Source organism: Bison bison, unplaced genomic scaffold, assembly GCF_000754665.1.
Source record: "Bison bison bison isolate TAMUID 2011002044 unplaced genomic scaffold, Bison_UMD1.0 scf7180017864180, whole genome shotgun sequence".
NCBI lineage: Eukaryota > Metazoa > Chordata > Mammalia > Artiodactyla > Bovidae > Bison > Bison bison.
In genome coordinates this window covers 9,860,783-9,878,801 of record NW_011494752.1, presented here as the reverse complement: position 1 = coordinate 9,878,801, position 18,019 = coordinate 9,860,783, and the positions used below count along the sequence as shown (strand labels likewise).

The following is an 18,019-nucleotide window of genomic DNA, read 5'->3' as shown; positions in this document are numbered from 1 at the left end:
ACTTCCTACCGCTCAGATTTGGAGCTTTCTGAAAAATGTTCAGTCACTTGAGAAGGTAAAGCTTGTTTGATGCACTTGCCAGGTTGGTGTTATTGTCCTCAGGCTGCAGGTTTGTGTGTTTTCCAGGACACTCGACACACCTTGCAGCCGCGGCCAGTGCTGAGAGAGAGCGGGAGCGGGAAAAGGAGCGGGAGCGCCTTGCCACGGCCTCCTCGGACCTCTACCTGCGGCCGGGTGGGTGGAGGCACTAGCCTCGTGCTCAGGGTGGGATGCCCTCAGACAGTGGGGCCCTTGCGTGTGTAGGCTGCTGAGCTGCCAGGCAGGGCGGAGGCAGTGGTGTTGTCATGGGGACGGTGGCATTTGGATTTAGCAATACCAGTTGGGTCTGAAAACGCTGGGCTCAGAGCTCATTAAAGCTGAAGCCATCCAGCAGAGGCTCACAGAAGATTCTTGAAGATAGGTGTGGCATTTGGGTTGGCGTGTAAAGGGAGGATGCAGTGTGCTTAGAAGGTTGTCTGATTAATGTAAAAGAAATCCCTCAGTGTCTGACTGTAGGAGGTGCTTTAATGAATCATGAGCTGTTCTTGTCGTTTAATCACTCAATTGTGTCCTGCTCTCTGTGTCCCCATGGACTGTAGCCTGCCATCCTTGGGGTTCTCCAGGCAAGAATACTGGAGTGGGTTGCCATTTCCTTCTTCAGGGGATTTTCCTACCCAGGAATTGAACCCGCGTGTCTTGCATCTCCTGCATTGGCTGGTGGATTCTTGACCACTGAGCCACCTGGGAAGTGGATCATGAACTAGCACCATAATATTGATTGTATGTTGATTGTATAGAAACTGCAGAAATTGACTTAACTGAAGAAAGCCAGGTACAAATCCTACATAATGTCTGTAGGAATTATGTTTTAAAAATGCTTGTGATCCCACTGATGAATAACATGCAGCTTTAAGTCCATCAAACATAACTTTTCTCCATCAAACATTTGAAAGTTTGATAGTATTGTGGTGTTTGAGGAAACACTGCCTCTTACACACTGTCAGTGGTAGTATAAACAGGGATAACCTTTTCAGAGACATAAAAATATGAGCAATAATCCAGTCCTAGGAATGCACTCCTGTGGGAACGCTCACATAAACTGCTGCGTGGTCAGACGGGAGGGAATCGCTGAATGGCTGTGCTAAGTGGTATGTGCTCTGAAAAAAAAATATGGCTGTTTGCTAGAACTGCCAGCTCAAGTGAGAAAGAGTGAGTCTGAGAGCCCGAGGAGGTGGAGGAGAGAGTGAGGAAAAGGAACTTGAGGTCCTGCGAGTGAAGGAGCTTTGCTGTGGGAGCCATGGTCAAGTGGAGGAGCCACGGAGCTGCGGGCCGGGCAGCCTTGGGCCCTGCTGCAGCAGAAGCTCATCATTTGCATTGTGATTCAGAGACAGTTGTTCCAGGCTTGATTTTGGAAATAAGAAACACACCAGAGTTTGAGGAAAAGTCAGAGACAAACTTCCTGATTTGTATTAGTGCTCCGGTATTGGTGGTTTTTTGTTTCTCTTTGGAATCAAGATAGAGACTTGTCACAGGAATGGGAACGAGAGTAAAGTGGTAGCTGACCATTTTGTTTCAAGTTACTAGTGTGGTTTTATTGCATCTTTATTGGAAAACTCTTAAAGCATTGATTTCTTGAAAGGCCAGAAAGCAGGGTAGTGAGTTTCTCCACCTGCTTTCCTTTCTTCTATTTGGGAATGTGAGGAAGTCAGCGACCCTCTGTGCTGCCATCCAGCCTCTTCCTGATGGCTCGTCCCTGCATCCCTCTGCCCCGCAGGCTCGGAGCAGCCTGGCCGGCCCAGCAGCCACGGCTACGTGCGCTCCCCATCCCCATCAGTCAGAGCTCAGGAGACCCTGCTGCAGCAGAGACCCAGCGTCTTCCAGGGAACCAACGGGACCAGCGTGATCACCCCACTGGACCCTAGCGCGCAGTTGCGGATCATGTAAGCCTCCGAGTGCACTTGGACCAGACGTGCTGTCTGCTGCATGTGTCACATGCTCATCAGCATGTGACTGCAGTAGCACTGCACACTGTGCTCACCGCAGTCTGTCCTCCTGACACCCCAACACACTGGGAGAGTCTCCCCATCACAGACTTGTGCTTTGGTTTTCTTTTCAGGCCACTGCCTGCCGGGGGCCCTTCCATCAGCCAGGGCCTGCCAGCCTCCCGTTACAACACCGCTGCGGATGCCCTGGCTGCTCTTGTGGACGCTGCTGCATCTGCTCCCCAGATGGATGTGTCCAAAACGAAAGAGAGTAAGCACGACGCCACCAGGTTAGAAGAGAATGTGAGGAGCAGGGCAGCAGTCAGTGAGCAGCAGCTAGAGCAGAAAAGCCTGGAGGCGGAGAAGAGAGCCGGTCAGTGTCTGTACACCTCTTCAGCCCTGCCGAGTGGCAAGCCCCAGCCTCACTCTGCAGTAATTTACTCTGAGGCTGGGAAAGAGAAAGGGCCTCCTCCCAAGTCCAGATATGAGGAAGAGCTAAGGACTCGAGGGAAGACCACCATTACCGCAGCTAACTTCATAGACGTGATCATCACCCGGCAGATTGCCTCGGACAAGGACAGCAGGGACCGTGGCTCCCAGAGCTCAGACTCTTCCAGTAGCTGTATGTATCTCGGCCCGAGCCCGCCCCACGGGGCCACACATGGAGTCACCTGACTCCAGGGGAAGCGAAGCACACGGTGTGAATGTCATGGAGAGGTGGTGTGGGTTAGTGGTGCACGAAAGTCTCTCCTGCTGTTACGCCTTTAAGTATCTGAGCATCTTAAGTGCACTGTCACGTGTTTCCTTGAGGAACTTGGCCTTTCTGGGGATGAAGTCACAGGGAGGCAGACAGAGGTAGAGCCGCTCACATTTCAGGTTCTGCAAATGGGTGTGTCACACGCTCCACGCTTCGAGACCTCATTCCTCAGGAGACCCTCCTAAGGCATGCATCAGGGTCTAGGGTGGTGCCCCAAAGCCACTAGTAACCTTTTTCTAAGATATAGATATTTTTAAAAGACCGCCTTATTGATAATTATGGTTATTGGTAATTGGTATTTCTTATAAGTTGGATTTTGAGCAAGTGTAAGAATTCAGCAGACTACAGTAAAATGCTAGAAAAGTTGTTTTAAATGTATTTTTAACTACATCCTAAATTCTCTATTGAATTTCTGAAGGCAAGTATTTAAACACATATCCCTTAGTATTGAAGTAATGTAACTACACATAGTAACCTCTCATTTCCATTCGTGAATCGAGTAGAGTCAGAGACCGTGACCAGTGGGGTCCTGTGCACTGCCTGGCATGCAATACAAGGTTCTGGCTAGTCTGCTCCTGATCCTGACTTGTTTGGATAAATAAATAGCCCCATGGCTGAGGTCTGGAGAGAAGCTTGGTAGTCCTATGTGTCCATGAAAGATATCTGTTAGCCTGGACTGTGGAAATCTGCAAAATCGGTGCTGTACCTACAGAGAATTGAGACAGTCTCTAGTTGTGTGACTGGGCCGTCTGGCGGGAAGTTACTGGCACACGCGTGGTAACCATCCTGGGGCTTGTGGAACACTTGCTAACTACCTGACATCACTTCCTTTTTGCGTCACAGAATGTCTGCAAGCAGTCTGGCTGCTTTTCTGATGGTTTATGTCTCTGAGCATAGTTTTATTTTCATCACTGACTCCATTCCTTGTGTGAAGCGCCCAGGGTCCTCCCGATTACCCAGCGTGGCTTTCAGTTCTTCCTCAAGCCCCCTCTTCCTGGCCCCCGCCCAAGACATCAAGAGCACTGAGCTCCCAGGAGCACCAGGCCTCCTGCCGCCTGTGCTGCCTTGGGGAGCAGAGTTTGGGAGCAGCACGCAAACAGTGAACAGTGATTGGTGCCCTTCCCAAAGTAGTACCAGTTAGTTTGCATATAGTGACATATTTTAGTTTCCAAAGCTAATTTCCACCCATTACCAGGTCTCTGTCCTGAGTATACTAGAGCCAGGTCCTTGCGGCTTCCATGGCCTGGTGGGGCGGGAGAGGGCTGCAGAGTTGCCATTGGAGCAGTGGGTGGTGCACTAGTAGTGGGGTTCTTCCCACCCTCTACCCTGTGTCCAGGACCTGACCACGCTTGCTGATCTAGCCAGGGTCACATACTCTTTGGGTCGCTGATCATTTCCTCAGATGCTTCAGTGCACCCAAAAGTGCGCACAGCACTCTTGAGTCAGAAGGGTCCTGAGCAGGAGGTCACATCCCTCCCCAGCAGCTCCCCTGTTTTTGAGTCTGAGGCCCTGGCAGGACTGAGGAAAGCGCCTGGACCCCCACTGCTTAGACCCTCAGTTCCCAAGGGCACCGTCTCTTGGAGGGCCCGGCTGTGACGGCGCGTGCTCCCTTCCTCCCTGCAGACATTCACCGCCACCTCTGTTCACGTTCATGGTGTAACATGGGGCTAAAAATGGGAGTCATTTTTGTCAGGAGCACTCAGTGATTTGAGAAAATTATTACGTGATGTTAATCCACAGCGTTGAAGTTGTCCTGGTGAAGAAGAGCAGACTATCCGGGATGGAAGTGACTTGGAAGTATGTACTGTTGAGGTCTCCTCTCGTTGGTTTAATCTCTTGTGATGAATTTCCTGGTGATTTTCTTTTTCAGCCCCCAGGAGAAGGTCGAGCTCTGTTTCTGATCTGCTTCACCTCAAGGTTTTAGAGCCTGCAGATTTTCAGGAAACTCTGTACCTTGCCAAGATGAGGAGCCTGAGGAAGCGATTAACTGACCTTTGCCACAATGCATTGAACTCCTTGTTTGTTTTTTCATTAACCTGAGGTGCCATTGAGCACTTCTGACGAGTAAAAACTGAAAATATGCAAATAGATTTGAAGAGCTTGGGACTTCTGAGCTTGACATAAGATTAGTTTTAAAATAGATTCTTTTCTTTTCTTCAAGTATCTTCTCACCGGTATGAAACACCTGGCGATGCTATTGAGGTGATAAGCCCCGCCAGCTCTCCCGCACCGCCCCAGGAGAGGCTGACGGCCTACCAGCCGGAGGTCGTGAAGGCGAGCCAGGCAGAAAGTGGGTCTCCTGTGTCTTCACATGTGCTTCCTGTTGTCTGTCCAGGGCGTGTTCAGAAATAGCTCATTTTGTTAGTTTTGTTTTAGAGTAATCTTCTATGAGTCTAGATGGCAATCTACTCCAGTACTATTGCCTGGAAAATCCCATGGACAGGAGCCTGGCAGGCTAAGTCCATGGGGTCGCAAAGAGTCGGACACGACTGAGCGACTTCACTTCAATGGAATACTATTTTTAAGTCATTGATGACTTTTTAAATATGTTTTAATGATATTGAAAATAGTTGATGTTAATTTTGTTTGCCCACTTGTGCTTTCACATTTTAGTCTATGCTAATCTTCTGATGTCTCTCAGTGAATAAATATTTTTTCTTCAAAATTAAGATATGAATTCCCCTTCCTGTGTTTCTCTGAGCTATGTTTAATCTTTGCTCATGAGTGAAAGGTGGGCCTCCCTGCAGTAAGACGTCTGTCTGTCCCCTGTTAGACGAAGCCCCCAGACAGTACGAAGGACCACTGCATCACTACCGGCCGCAGCAGGAGTCCCCGTCCCCGCAGCAGCCGCCGCCCCCACCCTCACAAGCCGAGGGGGCGGGGCAAGTGCCCCGGACACACCGGCTCATCACACTTGCTGACCACATCTGCGTGAGTTTCTCACTACTCTTACTAGTTAGTGGGGTCTTTGTACACAATCACACAGGGCACGTTTCACATAGAATCACAATAAAGATATCTAGATTTTTTTATGTTACACCTTTTTTTGGCAAGTGCTCAATGGATTTAACCAGTTCCTCTTTTTCTCATTCACAGCAAATTATCACACAAGATTTTGCTAGAAATCAAGTTTCCTCGCAGCCTCCCCAGCAGCCTTCCACTTCTACATTCCAGAGCTCACCGTCTGCCTTGGTGTCTACACCTGTGAGAACGAAAACATCAAACCGCTACAGCCCAGAATCTCAGTCTCAATCTGCTCACCATCAGAGACCAGGCTCAAGAGTCTCTCCAGAAACTCTAGTGGACAAATCCAGGGCCAGGTATGGTCTCCCTTGGCCACACGTAGGTTCCCCAGCAGTGAAACAGTCGTACTCTACCTTCACGTTAGGGGATTCATTTCTTACCTTAAGGTAAAGTTTCTTTACCTTAATTCCCTGGAAAGTGTAAATGATAGTTTTTCCTTTGTGTATTATTCTTGGAATGTCTACTGTCTGGGCAGTTGGTCCTATATGTTTTTATTATGTGTCCACAAGTTGATTGCTGTCCTCTGTGGGTTTGCAGACAGTGCTGTGGCATGGATGGTTGGGTGGTAATGTTGGGACACGGCCTGGGTCTTCAGAATCACAGTGTGTTCAGATGTTTAGGAAGCTGGCGTTGAATAATGTGAGGCTGCTCAGTACAGGGCTCTCTCCAGTGTTCTCGCCAGTGCTCTGCACTTGGAAGTTGAATGTAGTGGACTGCATGTTGGTGCTCATGTTAGTTGATGGAGAGCAAGCAGCACAGATTTGTCAAGTTCATAAAGATGCTGAGAACGAGTCTGGGGTTCAGCAGGTCAAAGACTCTGCAAATATCTGGAGACACATGGCAGGTGGATGGACCAGGGCAGTGGGAAGCAGCAGTTGATTTTGTAGCAGGCCTGGTTCTCCAGCCTGCCTGCCAACCCCTAAGTTAGCAGAGAACATAAAGGAGTAAGAACAGTGTATTTAATAAGATGAACGATACTCCTTTGGGAAAAAACTTTATTGTGGGATTTTTTTGAACATATAGAAGTAGAGAAAGTGTAACATGCCAGCACCCAGTACAGGCCCCATGAGTTTCATTATCCCCACCTCAGACTGGAGTGTTCTGAAGTAAATTGCAAATGACATAAGACATCTCAAGCAGCTGGATGATCTTAAGGACATGATGAAAGCATTCTCTTTTAACAAAAAAGAGCCTCAGTTATCAAAGAAGAACAGAAAGTTATGTCATTCATGATACATTCTTCATACAAAGTGCTATGTAGATTTTGAACAGTTGATAGCCATTTATGAGAAACAAATCATTTTGATTTTTTCACTTGTAATTTCCACATCATCGTACCTTGCTTTTGAATGAGGAATGTTACATTTCTTTCAGATTACCTGGTTTTATAATTTAAAATATTTATATAATCCGTACTGTTATAAAATACCATTAACTGATTTTTCAACTTATGAGCAAAACACAGAGGAGTTGCTCTAGAGTTCTGGAACAATGTAAATGCTGTAAATCATATAAAAATGGCTGAGCAGGCTATATAAAGTAGACAAGCTAAAGATTAAAATCAATAGAGAGAAGATAGTCAAGTCCTTCATCTTTTGTGGTAAGACTGATAGCTACTGTTTCAAGTTTTGATACACCAAGAAAGGTATATACCATTGGTAAAGTGTGAAAGTCACTCAGTCATGTCCAACTCTTTGCAACCTCACAGACTATATACAGTCCATGGAATTCTCTAGGCCAGAATACTGGAATGTGGGTAGCCTTTCCCTTCTCCAGGGCATCTTCCCAATCCAGGGATTGAACCCAGGTCTCGATCCCACATTGCAGGCGGATTCTTTACCAGCTGAGCCCCAAGGGAAGCCTAAGATTGGTAGTTACCTCTAAATCATCTAAATAATCAAAGAGCTAAAAGAAATGGTAAAAAATGGCCACCTCTAATTGGATGGGGTAGATTGGGAAAAGAAATGACAAACGATACTAACCTATAATGGTATTGAAAGCATAATGTTAAAGGTCACTGATGGCTTTTATTCATTTTTTTAAAAAAAATATTTGGCTGTGCTGGGTTTTAATTGTGGCACTCGGGATCTTTAGTTGTGATAAGTGGGATTTATTAATAGTTCACAGTATTTGAGGTGACTTTTTTCTAATATTCAGTGTCAACTTTTGTTCTCTGAAATGACTGAAGTAACCAGCTAACCAGTGTCTGTGTGTGTGTAGGGTGAGCCAAGGTGAGCCCTGAGAAGACAGTCTCACATTTCATATGTTGCAGCATCAGGCCCGGAAAGTCCCCAGAGAGGAGTCACATCTCTTCAGAGCCCTATGAGCCCATCTCCCCGCCTCAGGCTCCTGTTGTGCATGAGAAGCAGGACAGTGTGCTGCTGCTGGCCCAGCGTGGAGCCGAGCCCGCGGAGCAGAGGTGCGTAGGGGTAGGCCGCGTGGCTATGCGTGCGCGTGCACGCATGTGCATGCTCGCACTTGGTGCCTTCCGTTTTCCTGAAGTCAGTGCACTTTTTTCTCTCTCGATCACATGTCAGGAGAATCACTTTGTTTTCCTAGTGATCAAATGCTAGTGGATTTTACTGAAGAAATTCTAATATTTAAGTAGATGATAGAAAATAATTGTTCATTATTCTCCTTGAAATTAATTCCTTCTGGATCTTTTTTAAAACCTTTTTGTCTGTGTGGACATTGAGAACCTCAAGTGCCCGCCAGGCACCTGGTGTCATGTGCAGTGTGTAGAAGGTTGCAGTGAGCACTGCTTGCTGTTTTCTCACCAGTTTCTAACCCTTACCCCCACCCTGTGAATTAGTAGATATTTATTCTATTGGGTTTAGACGCTTTTAGTTTGGCCCCTATACAATTCACAGGCACCCAAATAGGTGTTGGTACCTTTCAGTGAAATGAGGAAGAAATCCTGTTTTGGAAAGGGAGTGATGGTAACTTCAGTTATATGTTTACGTGTTTTCCCCTAAGCTTGTGAGTTTTTGAGGACAGAGACAACATCTTAAGTCATTTTTCTGTTACCTTCTTTGTCATGTTCGAGTGATGGACCCAATTAGTTTATCAGCACCTTTCATGTGTTCTCTGTTACCGTCTCTGGCACTAGTTGGCTCCTGGGTAGCCCTGAGCTAGTTGAGGAGACTTGTGTTTTTAAATGTGTTAGCATAGGAAGCTGCAGATGAAATGTGAAAGCCTTTACATGATACTCCACTCATGCAGGCCTGGAGAGATTCTAACAAATACGCAGTTTTATTTCTGCATTGTCGCTGTGCTGTTAGGTCTAATTGTCTACCGCTTAGGTGTGAGTGCTTGCTATTCTATAGGCAGGTATGCTAGTAGTTACAGTCTTACTGTTACTTCAAAGTAATGTTGCTGGTTAAACGGTCCCCAGATTATGTGGTCACCCTCAGTACACCAGGGTCTGTGCTGCAGAGAAGACAGGAGCATGCCAAGCTGTTTTGAGGGCTCCTGTTACCACCTGTTTGCTCTCTTGGTTCTAGACCGTCTCCACTCCAGGGCTCCTTTTCTGACATCCTCTTGGCCCCAGATATGTCAGTGCTCAGACAGAGAGGGCCTTGGGCCTGGCACTCGTCAGGGGTGGGGGAGTTGGGGGTAGGGGTGGGACAGGGAGGGGAGTAGGAGTGTGTGGTGGTAACACATGACTGTTCCCAGCAGGAATGACTCCCGCTCACCAGGCAGCATAAGCTACCTGCCTTCATTCTTTACCAAGCTCGAGAGCACATCCCCCATGGTGAAGTCAAAGAAGCAAGAGATTTTTCGTAAGTTGAACTCCTCTGGTGGAGGTGACTCTGATATGGGTAAGTGGGATTTCTTTCATGAACTCCCATAAAATGTGCATAAATAATGATAGCTCCATGTTGCCTCTCACGTAACCCTTGAGTATGAGGCTCTGGCAGGCCGGTCCAACCACATGTGATATGAACTCCTCCACAGGCCTCCATTGGCTCTGCCTGGGGGCTTTCTGTGAGGGAGCCCCACCCAGCACGTGTGCAGCTACCCATTTTCTCTTCGAACAAGTGTGGGTCTCAGAAGTGTGTGTCTTACATGGGGCTGGATTGGCTCTCCAGTGTTTACCCCCTGGTCTACCCCTCATTTGGGTAGACCATCCAGCTGTCTGCAGACAAGGTCGTGCTCCTGTAGTTGTCTTTCCAATGTGGATGTGCGCAGGCAGCCAGCTCTAAGCATTCCTACCATCCCAGGTGCTGGTCACTAAAAACCTTTCATTCAGTTAGCCTTTCAGTCGGTTCTGAGTACTGTGGTAGGACCCATCCCAATTCATCATCTTAAGAGGGTCTGGGACCACACTGGGTGTTTCCATGACCTGTGTTCAGTTCCAGTGACTTAGTGTTGGTACCAATACCAGCCTCCTGCGACGAGCTGCCCACGGCCCATACCTCTCCCTGCTGTCCTGTGTCGATGTGTGTACTTGTTTGCGCCTTTCTCTGCTCTACCAGTCTTTGTGGATTACCTTCAAAGCGCACCTCCCACAACTGAGGATGGTGCCGGCCTCAAGGCAGCGGCAGCAGATGGTCTGGGCACCACTGCCTGCTCTAGGCCCTGTTGTCAGCGTGAATGTGTATTATCTCCTGTCACCTTCACAACACTCTCCATGCCACATGTTGGCATCATCTCCACTTTGTAAATGAGGACACTGAGGCTTGGGTTTAGTGACTCTTGAGGTGATGGGGCTGTGGTTCAGACTCATGGATGCCAGCTCCAGAGTCCATGCCTCCAGTAGTTCTGCACGCAACACCCTCACCAGGGCTGCCCATAAATGCCCACAAGGACAGAATTCTGAACAGCTGGGCTGGAACCTTCCTTGCCTACTGTTTTCACACTCACGCCATCAACCAGGTTCCCTCGTCCCCTTCTCTTTACATGTATCCAGCGATCCAAGGCTCTGGGGAAGCCCTGCAGAACCCAGGGTTTCTACCATCAGTAAACCCTGCCAACTAGAAACTGCCAGGTGGAGTTATGTTTGGATCTGTGACATGGTGATTAACAAAGATTGAAAGTCCCAGAGGAGAAAGGATGAGCCTAGTGTCACATGTTGTTTGTGTAGTTATCCCAGCTCTTAATTACTAGATTCGAGAAGTCCAAGCCCTCGGCAACCGAGATGGCTTTGCTTCAGCTCAGGGTTCCCACTGAGGACATCAGTGCTTTTACTCTGCAGAAGCCTTCACGCTCTAAACTTAGCGACTCTTTCCTCCCTGCTGTTGTTAACACTAGTGAACAACTTACCCCTTCCAGAAATGCCCTGTTCCCTTGGTTTTCAATACTGCTGTTTCCAGTTTCTTCCTCTGCTTCTTTGGTTGATTTTTGTGTCTCCTCAGAAGCCCGGTCTTGCTCAGCAGGCCTCTGAGATGTTGGTTTGCCTCCAGCACTATAGAACTGCCTTTCCCCACCTCTGAGGAACGATCATGTCCTCTAGTAAGCCTGTCTTACACTCCTGTCGGTCCTGAGCAATGCGGGGATCTGGGAAGGCATTTCACTCAGCTCCCAGATGATTTCTGCTCTGAGGGCCTCAGGAAGTACCTCCTAACCTGAACCCCACAGGGTGTATTTAAGTCCAGTATGTTATTGTTGGTTGAACAACATGAAATTGTCTTCACCTGACCATTTTTGACCAATAAGAACATGATTTTATTATTCAGCCAAATAATGGCTTGTATTTGTATGGCTTGTAATGGCTTGTATCATTTCACAAATAATGGTATGTATTTGTGAAATGAATAAGTCCTGTACTCCAGGTTTCTACGAGAACTACAAGGCCCTCCTTACCCCCTTGTGCTATTTCAGGATCAGTCGGTTTACTGTTCGCTGATCCATAAGTCAGGCGCCTCCTCCCCACCCCCCTGTCTCCCTGTCCCAGGAGTCAGCATCCAGGCCCCCTCACCCCAATCTGCGTGGACAGGCCTTCTCCCTGGTGCAGGGCCGCTCTTCTCTGGGACACTTGTTTGTCTGGCTACTAACTTACTTCCTGGATTTTTTTTCTTTCAAGTTCTCAACCTTGAGTTGGAAGGCATGATAGAAACACGGTTTCTGTTCCCAAACTTCTTCCATTTTGGGCACAGTGCTTTACAAGTAGTTCCCAGGTTGTCCAAGCTGCTGTCATTCAAATTGAGCAAATGACAGACTGCACAGTTAGCAGAAATGAACAGAACCGACAGGCAGGATCTCTGCCTCACCCTGGCAACTGCAGCAGAGACACATGGTCATGTTCGTTCCTTTCACGGGGGCATTCTCCCCAGGATCTAATCTCACACCTGGCTGTTGGCAGGGACTCTTCCCTGGAAGCTTGGGTTCCTGTCCTGAGGCCAGCTTTTTCCTATGTGTGTTTCTCTAGCTCTGCAAAAGGTCCTTTCCTTCCTGGGCTGTATTACTCCTGTTCTGATTTCCTTAAAAAAGTAATTATTTCTCTTTACCTTCACTTAATGGGTAGAAAATAAAGTTGATCATGGAAAATAAGGTTAATTTACCGTAGAATTTTTTTGGAGACTTTCTCTTTTTCCATGTACGTGATCATCACATCTCAGTTAATTAACTTGAATGTTTGTTTTAAATACAGCAGCTGCTCAGCCAGGAACTGAGATCTTTAATCTGCCAGCAGTCACCACCTCAGGTAAGATTCAGAAAACTCATACAGTAGCAGTCAGTCCAGCAAATAGGCATTGCGTAATGGCTGCATGCCAGGAACATCATTTATTCGGGGGGGGGGGGGGGACACGGAGGCAGTCACAGTAAAAAGTGAATTGAGGGTCAGTAAGTACTTGTTGTGGAGAAGGCGATGGCACCCCACTCCAGTACCCTTGCCTGGAAAATCCCACGGATGGAGGAGCCTGGTAGGCTGCAGTCCACGGGGTCGCTAAGAGTCAGACCCGACCGAGCGACTTCACTTTCACTTTTCACTTTCATGCATTGGAGAAGGAAGTGGCAACCCACGCCAGTGTTCTTGCCTGGAGAATCCCAGGGACGGGGGAGCCTGGTGGGCTGCCATCTATGGGGTCGCACAGAGTCGGACACGACTGAAGTGACTTAGCAGCAGCAAGTACTTGTTGAAAACATAAATGAACAGAGAATCAAAACTATAGAGCTAAAATGTAGAGAAGAAAACCGTCAAGCAACTTTCACACCAACCAGGTACCTGATTTAACACAGGAAAGCGCATGCTCTCAGGGGATTAGCCGCCTCTGTGGGGCTGTGCTGTCAACACTGCCGGGCCGTGTGTCCTGGGCGGTTCCTGCTCCCGTCCTCCCTCAGAGTCAGGCAGGTGCTGTGCCGTCTCCTGCAGGCTCCGTGAGCTCCAGAGGCCACTCCTTTGCTGACCCTGCCAGTAACCTCGGGCTGGAGGATATCATCCGGAAGGCGCTCATGGGGAGCTTTGACGACAAAGTGGAGGATCACGGGGTGGTCATACCCCAGCCGGTGGCAGTGGGGCCTGGGGGCGCCAGCACCTCAGTGGTGACCAGCGGCGAGACCCGGAGGGAGGAAGGGGACCCATCACCTCACTCAGGTAAGGGGCTCATTTTTGTGCTCTTCCCCATGTCTCCCAAGAAAAAGCCAGTCCATACCTCAGGTTCTTATGGGTCATGAAGAGATTTCATTTATGTGCTCAGTCAGCTCAGTGTTTTTTCAACTTCTTCAGACATGTTGTAAGTGACATAAAATTAAGGATGAAAATTTCTACCCAGAATGTCACCCTCCAGTGTATCAGTGTTTTTGTTTTCATCTAGTCCTTACCTGTGTGCATACATTGTAATTGTAATACTGATGCAATTGCATATTTTGCTTTTGAATCAAAGTGACTTGCTATTGTAATAAAAGTGACAGGCCCCATATAAAAGAATTTTAAGCTGCAGAAAAAAGTAAGGGGAAAAAAATCCTTCCGATCACATTGTATAGAAAGCTAATGTTAAAAAGGGTAGCTTATTGGAATGAGGTCATTACACATCCTGTTACAAGCACACAAAAAACGATGACTCTGCTTTATGTTAATATATAACCTTTTTTCTTAATCTGTTGAGAATCTCTCTTATGCCTTAAAAATAAACTGAAGGTCAGCAACATTTCAGGTTTGTTCTCCTGTTACGGTCACACTGTTATGGTCACACAAAAGATTTCACTAAGGATAAGAAAATGATTAAAGAGATGAGTGGTTTTGTTTTTCCCTATATATGTTAACATTAGGACAATATAAATTCACTTCCTGCTCAAAGATGAGGCACTTGTCTTCTAATTTCTGCTCTAACCTTCAAGTTTTATTGATTTAAATGTGTGTGTGTATGTGTGTGTGTGTTTTAAGTTATAATATTGGTGATTTACAGAGTTCTCCTTGTTGTGTAGTCTTTTTATCATGGCATTTCTTGGTGGTGAGGTTTCATATCCTGTTTTTTCAAAAAGGCTGTGTCCTGAGGTCCTTCCTGCTCGAGAAGGTCGTCTTGGCTGCCTTTGTTTAACGGTTTGGCAGGTATTACAATACTAGGTTGGTGCAAAAGTAATTAGTTTTTGTATGGCTGAAATTTGCTGTTCTATATTGGAGTACTTTCTTAAATGTGGTTACGTTGTACATCATTTTAATGCACACTTATGTTTTTTTGCTAATGACTTGTTACTTGCTGTTTATTTTAGACTATGGAAATGGTGTTAGACAAAAAGCAAATTCAAGCGATTTTCTTATTCGAGTTCAAAATGGGTCATAAAGCAGTGGAGACAACTCACAACAATGAATTTGGCCCAGGAACTGCTAATGAATATACAGTATAAGTGGTGGTTCAAGAAGTTTTGCAAAGGAGATGAGAGCCTTCAAGATAAAGAACATCGTGGCCAGCCACTCCAAGTTGACAACAACCAAGTGAGAGCCATCATCAAAGCTAATCCTCTCACAAGCACACAAGGAGTTGCCAAAGAACTCAGTGTTGACCATTCTACATCTATTTGAAGCAAATTAGAAAAGTGAAAATGCTGGATAAGTGGGTGCCATAGGAGCTGCAAAAAAATTGTTTTAAAGTGTTGTCTTCTCTTATTCGATACAACAATGAACCATTTCTTGGATTGTGACATGAAAAGTGGGTTTTATATGACAGCCAGTAACAACCAGCTAAGTGGTTGGAAGAAGCAGCTCCAAAAGCACTTCCCAAAGCCAAACTTGCACCCAAAAAAAGGTCCTGGTCACTGATGGTCTGCTGTCCGTCTTATCCACTACAGCTTTGAGTTCCGGTGAAACCATTACATTTGAGAAGTACGCTCAGAAAATCGATGAGATGCACCGAAAACTGCAGCACCTGCAACTGGCAGTGGTAAACAGAGCCTGTTCAGCTTCTGAAGCTTTGGTTCTGTGACGTGCGAATTGGGCTATGAAGTTTTGTCTCATCTGCATATTTGCCCGACCTCTCGCCCACTGACTACCACTTCTTCAAGCATCCTGATAACTTTTTGCAGGGAAAAGGCTTCCACAACCAGCAAGATGCAGAAAATGCTTTCCAAGAGTTCATTGAATCACAAAGTACAGATTTTTACGCTACAGAAATAAACTTACTTCTCAATGGCAAAAATGTGTTGATTGTAAGGATTCCTATTTTAATTAATAAAGATCTGTTTGAGCTTAGTTATAATGATTTAAAATTCACGGTCTGAAGCTGCAATTACGTTTGCACCAACCTACTATTAAGACACATACTTTTCTCAAAACCTCCTGTAAACATGGTTGTATTTCTTCTGGTGTTCATTGTTGTGTAAGAAGTAAGACTAGATTCCGCCACCACCTCCCCTTTTTTTTAGTGATGACATTTTATCTGCCCAAAGAATCCTTTTTTCCTCAACTTCAGTAAGTACCATCAGTGTGTTAGTGTTCTTCAGCCTGTGTCAATTCCCTGATCATCAGAGGGTATGTGTACCTTCCCAGTTTCTGTGTACAGGGGAAAAAATTCTATCACATGTTCCTTAGTTATTTTCTCCCATTTGAGAAAGTTGCCTTTTTGCTGGATAGTCTTTGTACTCTGTTACCTTCTCATTGTTTTAATCATCTTGATCCTTTATCTGTTGCTTTCACTCTCAAATTTTTCCTTTGCACCAGTGTCGCCTTGTCCTTCATGGCTTGACTTCCTAATAAGCCTTTTCATAAGCCTCATTCATTTTGGTGATCTCTTCTTTGAGCTTCTTTTGTAAATGGCCATCATGTATTGTCAAGTGTTCCCCAGTGTTTGAAGTACACCCAACCCCCATTTTCTGTTGTGTTATATCGTCCTCTTTATCACCAAGGACTTGCATTTCTTCTCTCTCCAGACAGAGTGGTAGAAAATGCTTTTTCTCCCTTTTTTCTGTACCCCAAGGATTGGGGGCAGGGTGAAACCATGCTGCTGGGGCTGCTGACCTGGGCTCTGATCTCTTCTGAGATCCTTTTAATGTTCTGTGTGAGCGCCCAGTTGGGGCTTCCCAGGCCTGCAAACCAACTAAACAGCCTGGAGAAGCAGAAAGGGCTTCCTTGACTTGCCCAGCCCAGCTGATGTCCAACAGCTTGAAGGGGCTTCTCTTGTGCAGATTTTCTCCTTCCTCTCTTCACTCTTCTGTAGATTGATGAGGGCAGAGATAGTGAGGATTTAAGATTTTTGTCAAACAGTTTTCATTTTCTTAGCAGTTTTGTGCTCTAAGGCCAAGAAAGAAATGATGTTTCAGAAATGTTAGTTTCTTGGTTACCTGTTTCTGAGTTTATGGCATGAGGACGGACATTGCCCCTTTGAATTTAGTTGCTGCGAGTGAGTTCTGGCTCTTTCTCCTATGTTACCAGGGTCTGGATTCTTCATGCTCCCACCCTGCTTTCTCTTGCAGCAGATGATCAGCAGCACTGGGGTGCACTTTCAGTTTGTGACTGTGACTACTATGTGTCATTAATGACAGTTTATTCTACTTTCAGGAGGAGTTTGTAAACCAAAGCTGCTCGGCAAGGCTAACAGCAGGAAATCGAAATCACCTGTCCCGGGGCAGGGCTACCTGGGAGCGGAGCGGCCCTCATCGGTCTCCTCTGTGCACTCAGAAGGGGACTACCACAGGCAAACGCCGGGCTGGGCCTGGGAGGACAGACCTTCCTCGACAGGTGAGGGGCTGCTGCCAGAGTGCAGGTCTGCATGCAGCTGACGTCAGGGCCTTGGTTAGTGATGCTCCTAAAATCAGATGCTCTGTTAGGAAAATGCTTTCCATTATGGTATGGTTAAAGGGTTCCACTGTTCTTAACAGAAACTGAATTTACACAATCTAAAAAATTTTAAGAATGCAAATTTGATTACCAGCAGAGAAGAGCTGTGAGCACAGCTGCCCTCAGGCCCCTTGCACCTGTGGAGAGCCGGCAGCGGCACCTGACGCAGGTGCGTGGCTGGGGCCTGTGGCTTCAGCTCTCCCACACCTTCTGCACAGATGTCCTCGGAGAAAGTTCTTAGGAGCTAATGGGAACTGAAGCCAAACACGGAAGAAAGCTGGCACCCCTCTGTAGGCTGTCTTTACAGACAAAAACAAAACTCTAGGATATTTTTAACGTTTGCCCTTTTATGACTACTTACAAGCTTTGTTTCTCTTTGGCTGCACTGGGTCCTGGTTGTGGTGCTTGGACTCCTCTCATTGCTGCAGTGCAGGGCTTCCTATTGCGGTATAGCAGCCTGTCTAGCTGTTGCCTGCTCTCAGCAGTTGGGCTGCACATACTTGGTTGACCTATGGCATCTTTGCTCCCTGACCAGGGATCAAACCTGAATCCCCTGCATTGGAAGCAGGTTCTTAAACCACTGGTCCACCAGGCAAGTCCCCATTTTGTAACCTTTTAAAAATTACGAATAACCCATGATAATAATGGTGGGCTTCCCCGGTAGCTCAGACTGTGAAGAACCCGCCTACAATGCAGGAAACTCAGGTTTTCCGATCTCTGGGTCGGGAATGTCCCTTGGAGAAGAGAATGGTTACCTACACCAGTATTCTTGCCTGGAGAATACCATGGACAGAGACTAGTGGGCTATAGTCCATGGGGTCACAAAGAGTCGGACATGACTGAGTAATGAACACTTCCACTATAACGGTCATCTTGAACAATTTTTTAAAGTAAAACTGGGATAGTTGCTGTGGATTTTAGAGTTTCATCTGTGCTTTTCAGAGGAATTAACTCCACAAACAGAGCAATGAAAAAATCTAGTTAAAGGAGGGCACAATTCAAATT

General features: G+C 46.6%; 1 protein-coding gene across 14 annotated transcripts in view; it reads left to right on the top strand.

Annotated features, from left to right (window-relative positions):
• NCOR1 (nuclear receptor corepressor 1) overlaps positions 1 to 18,019 on the top strand; it is a 115,126-nt gene that overhangs the window by 96,033 nt on the left and 1,074 nt on the right. For 12 of the 14 annotated variants that reach the window (XM_010842960.1, XM_010842947.1, XM_010842949.1 and 9 more), the window contains 11 exons: positions 127 to 234; positions 1,814 to 1,979; positions 2,156 to 2,643; positions 4,940 to 5,068; positions 5,552 to 5,709; positions 5,875 to 6,098; positions 8,075 to 8,221; positions 9,481 to 9,623; positions 12,395 to 12,448; positions 13,118 to 13,339; positions 16,736 to 16,915. In XM_010842960.1, coding sequence (XP_010841262.1) covers positions 127 to 234; positions 1,814 to 1,979; positions 2,156 to 2,643; positions 4,940 to 5,068; positions 5,552 to 5,709; positions 5,875 to 6,098; positions 8,075 to 8,221; positions 9,481 to 9,623; positions 12,395 to 12,448; positions 13,118 to 13,339; positions 16,736 to 16,915 — 2,019 coding nt within the window. The remainder of the gene's footprint in view (positions 1 to 126; positions 235 to 1,813; positions 1,980 to 2,155; positions 2,644 to 4,939; positions 5,069 to 5,551; positions 5,710 to 5,874; positions 6,099 to 8,074; positions 8,222 to 9,480; positions 9,624 to 12,394; positions 12,449 to 13,117; positions 13,340 to 16,735; positions 16,916 to 18,019) is intronic. The other 2 variants (XM_010842954.1, XM_010842956.1) reach the window with 2 other exon arrangements.